General features: G+C 45.5%; 1 protein-coding gene across 1 annotated transcript; it reads left to right on the top strand.

Annotated features, from left to right (window-relative positions):
- The first annotated feature begins 1,848 nt into the window (after positions 1-1,848).
- On the top strand, positions 1,849-3,099 carry EURHEDRAFT_414787 (SET domain-containing protein). The gene is made up of 2 exons (XM_040782525.1): positions 1,849-2,786; positions 2,835-3,099. The coding sequence occupies exons 1-2, from the start codon at positions 2,023-2,025 to the stop codon at positions 2,992-2,994; spliced, it is 924 nt and encodes a 307-aa protein (XP_040636898.1). The 5' UTR covers positions 1,849-2,022; the 3' UTR covers positions 2,995-3,099.
- The last annotated feature ends 276 nt before the right edge of the window (positions 3,100-3,375 follow it).

Here is a 3,375-nt window from a genome sequence, read left to right as displayed (position 1 = left end):
CTTGGGTATAAACATACCCTTGGGTATGGGTAAATGGAACTTGGGTATGGGTACGAGACCTGTACCCAAATGGGTACCCATGTCCAGGTCTAATATAGATCGCCAGCTAGCTGAGGAAATCCATATGAAGAATGATAGTTTGAAGCATGTGAAACCAAGAAAATGATGTTGTGGTAGCTGTGGCAAGCCTGGACATAATGCATGCACCTGTCAAGAAGATGAAGAGGTATTTGATGAGTATAATTCTGACTAGACTTAATTGATTATCTGTGTTGTGGCAAATTACGGTCGTGAACAATATCATGGTGGTGGTTAGGTGCATCATTCGCTATGCTGCGTTGTTCGCTATGCTGCGTCGTTCGCTATGCACCTACGTTAAATAAAAACCAAATTACAAGCATTCAGGATGCTGCAAATGCATTTGATGTCAAATACTCTTAGACTGCGACACGATCCGCAAAATATCCAAATTATACATACCCAAATCCACAAGTTTGCGGATTTGGATAACATTTGACATCCCCATATCCGTGCGGATATGGATTTGGGTCCATGTGGATATGTAATGTAATCCACGGCCGAGTTTACAGGTTACAGGTCACCTGTGTACTCGTACAATGGCGGGCAGATGTACGCCAAGATGAGCTGAGTCCATCAGCGGCATGAGCTGAAGTCATCAGCCGCATCCTGTCCTAACATTGCAACTGCATAGACTACATACCATATAACTCTTTATCTGTTGCATGATAATACTTTGAGAGTTTTTTCTTCGCGGCTCGAAGTGCCCGCAGCATTCCCTTCTTCCAGGGAACAGCTTTGCGTTTCAGTTTCTTCTCAGCAGCATCAAGGTGGCTAAAGAGCTTGTCACAAATGCTGAAAACATGGTGAGCCGTAACATCCTGAGTCCTTAATAGGGCATTAGGCAAATCAAAGAAAAGCTTTGTGATCAAACACAGATAATCTACTTGGCGCCATTCTTCTTGGTCAAGTGTTAGAACTTGTGTAGCACGGAGGCCGCAGCGCGACCTCCGCAGTGCGGACTTATGCATTATTACCCATCGTCTATTCATGTACATAGATAACAGGTCACATGACTAATGCCAGTCATGTGACCGCCGCGAGAATACTTTGCGGCGCTGGTGGTTGGACTTTAGACACCAGCGATTAGTCTCTTGAACACTACGCATATAGTCCGCAGTGCGCTCATCACGCTGTCTCAATCCCAACTGCTCTAACATCAAGCTTGAATTGGACATATTGATGTATTGTGCAGTACTGGTCAAAGACCTGTTGGAGCTTCCTATCATGGTCAAGCATCAAGAAAGTAGAATTCCAGCGCGTGCAAACATCTTGAACTAGAAGAAGCTCTGGCACTGCAGTCTGTAGAGCCATAGAAGCTTCCCGGTGCATCAGGCCACTCAGACTGCCCAAAAGGATGTTTGTGTCCAGATGTCCGGTGAAGAAAGGAACCCAAATATTATCTTCAAGTAAAATCCATCACTGGCTCCTGGATTGCTCTCTTTGATATCAGCAAGGACCAGTATTAAAGGGTATGTCTAATGCATCAACAACCCGCCAGGAGCTAATACCGAAGCAAACTAGTCGCGAGGCATTTCTATAGAGAGAGCAAGGGATCATCCAACATTGCACAGCACCGCGTAATTTCAATCCTTTGAGACCTTGCCCTCTTCCCATCTCGCCAATTGAATTCTGTCATTCAATCATACCGCCGATGGGCCGGGTTCAACGAAAGAAAATCCGACTCCATCATTCTACCGGTCGTCCGCTGTAGGTTGTTCATCTAAGTCCTGTAGATCAGGCTGACCTGCATAACCTGAGAGCTACGTGTAATGATTGACATGGCTTGAAGTGGAGGAGCTGAGATTCCTGTATCCACCCACCTGGCTACTTAACTGAGCAGACTGTCTTCTTTTCGTTGACCCCCGAAGGGTTTTAACACATATTTCATAGGTCTCTTGTTTCTATCCGAAGTTTCAGCACTGATTGCTCCAAACAGCCACCATGGTCGACTTTATTGATGTTCATGCCTCTGGTAAATACGGAAATGCCGCATACTCGACTCGTGATCTGCGACCGGGAGATATTATCCTACGCGAAGCCCCTTTATTGGTTGTTCAGCCACCCCCTAATGGCAAAGGTGTTTCTTTCCTGGATTCCATATTCAACGCGAAGAACATTCCCGCGAGCAGCATTGAGCATGAAATTCAGAAGCTAAGCCCGGTGCACAAAGCGGAGTTAAGAAAGATTGCCTGTGAGGAAGACACTGATATCTCCCGGTTTATGAGTTGCCACTATGATATTCGACCAAAGCAAAATGAGGCACCCACGGCCTTTGGGCTTTTCCTCAAGGGATCCTATATTAATCATTCTTGTCAGCCAAATTTGTTGTATTTTTGGGATGAAAAGATGGAAAGCATGACATGGGTTGTCTTGAAACATATTGTGGCAGGGCAGGAGGTCAATATCTCCTACCTACCGATGTTTGATTGGCAGGAAGTTAACGAGAGGAGGGCTCTTCTCCAAAATATATTTCCCTTTGAGTGCAATTGTATGCTGTGCGAGAAGGAGAGCTCAAATCCTACAGTGTTTGCCCACCAGCACAAGCTCCGTGACCTGCATATGGCGCTCATCAACATAGCCTCGAGCCAAGATGGAAATACTCGTTCATTCAGTCTGGATCTACAGCATCTTGTTGGCGCTTACCTAGCTGCGATTACCCAGGAATTGCCGCCAGGTCAGACACTTGATCCAAGACTCTACCGGGCGTTAGTAAAATACCTGCCACTATGTTGTTACATGCTGATTATCAACAGATACTATCTGGCAGCTTCCATTTACTCTCAATCTGGAAATCCGGAAAAGGGCGTATTGCTGGGCTCTAAAGCTACTGTTCTGGTTGACCAGCTCTATGGAAAACACTCCCCACAAGGGCAGCACGAGTTGGAATTCTGCAAACAGTTATATTCACTTTAAAGGTCTCCAATTCATGTATCCTAGCATTTAGTATAGTGGGCTATATTACTTCGCCTAGTCTTCCGCGCTAATTCCTTCGGGTATAATGAAATACACCTCTGCTACCTTATCTAGCATACTGTTAGGGGCTAAGCCCACAGCGCTAATAACTAGCTATCATACAAGAGGTTTCGTTGAAGGAAAGAAGAACGGATGGCCCATCAGACAGCCTTTTATATACAAAAGTACGTTATGCGGGGTAGTAGTCAAGTAACCACTCTGATCATTCCTCCGACTAGCATATCATTTATTCTACAGGCGCAGCCTGTGACACATACACTCGTATATCTGTGTCCAGTTCCTAATATTGAGCGTGAGATTTGGCCTGAGCTCCTAGGTCCG

This window comes from Aspergillus ruber (genome assembly GCF_000600275.1).
Source record: "Aspergillus ruber CBS 135680 unplaced genomic scaffold scaffold00023, whole genome shotgun sequence".
Classification (NCBI taxonomy): domain Eukaryota; kingdom Fungi; phylum Ascomycota; class Eurotiomycetes; order Eurotiales; family Aspergillaceae; genus Aspergillus; species Aspergillus ruber.
The sequence above is the reverse complement of the archived record's forward strand: the minus strand, read 5'-3'. Positions and strand labels throughout refer to the sequence as shown.

What these genes read in the sequence shown, in the direction of transcription:
- EURHEDRAFT_414787 (XM_040782525.1), top strand. Translation starts at nt 2,023, where the DNA reads ATGGTCGACTTTATTGATGTTCATGCCTCTGGTAAATACGGAAATGCC. An exon ending in GATCCAAGACTCTACCGGGC is followed by an intron (nt 2,787 to 2,834) that starts GTTAGTAAAATA and finishes GATTATCAACAG; the next exon opens with ATACTATCTGGCAGCTTCCA.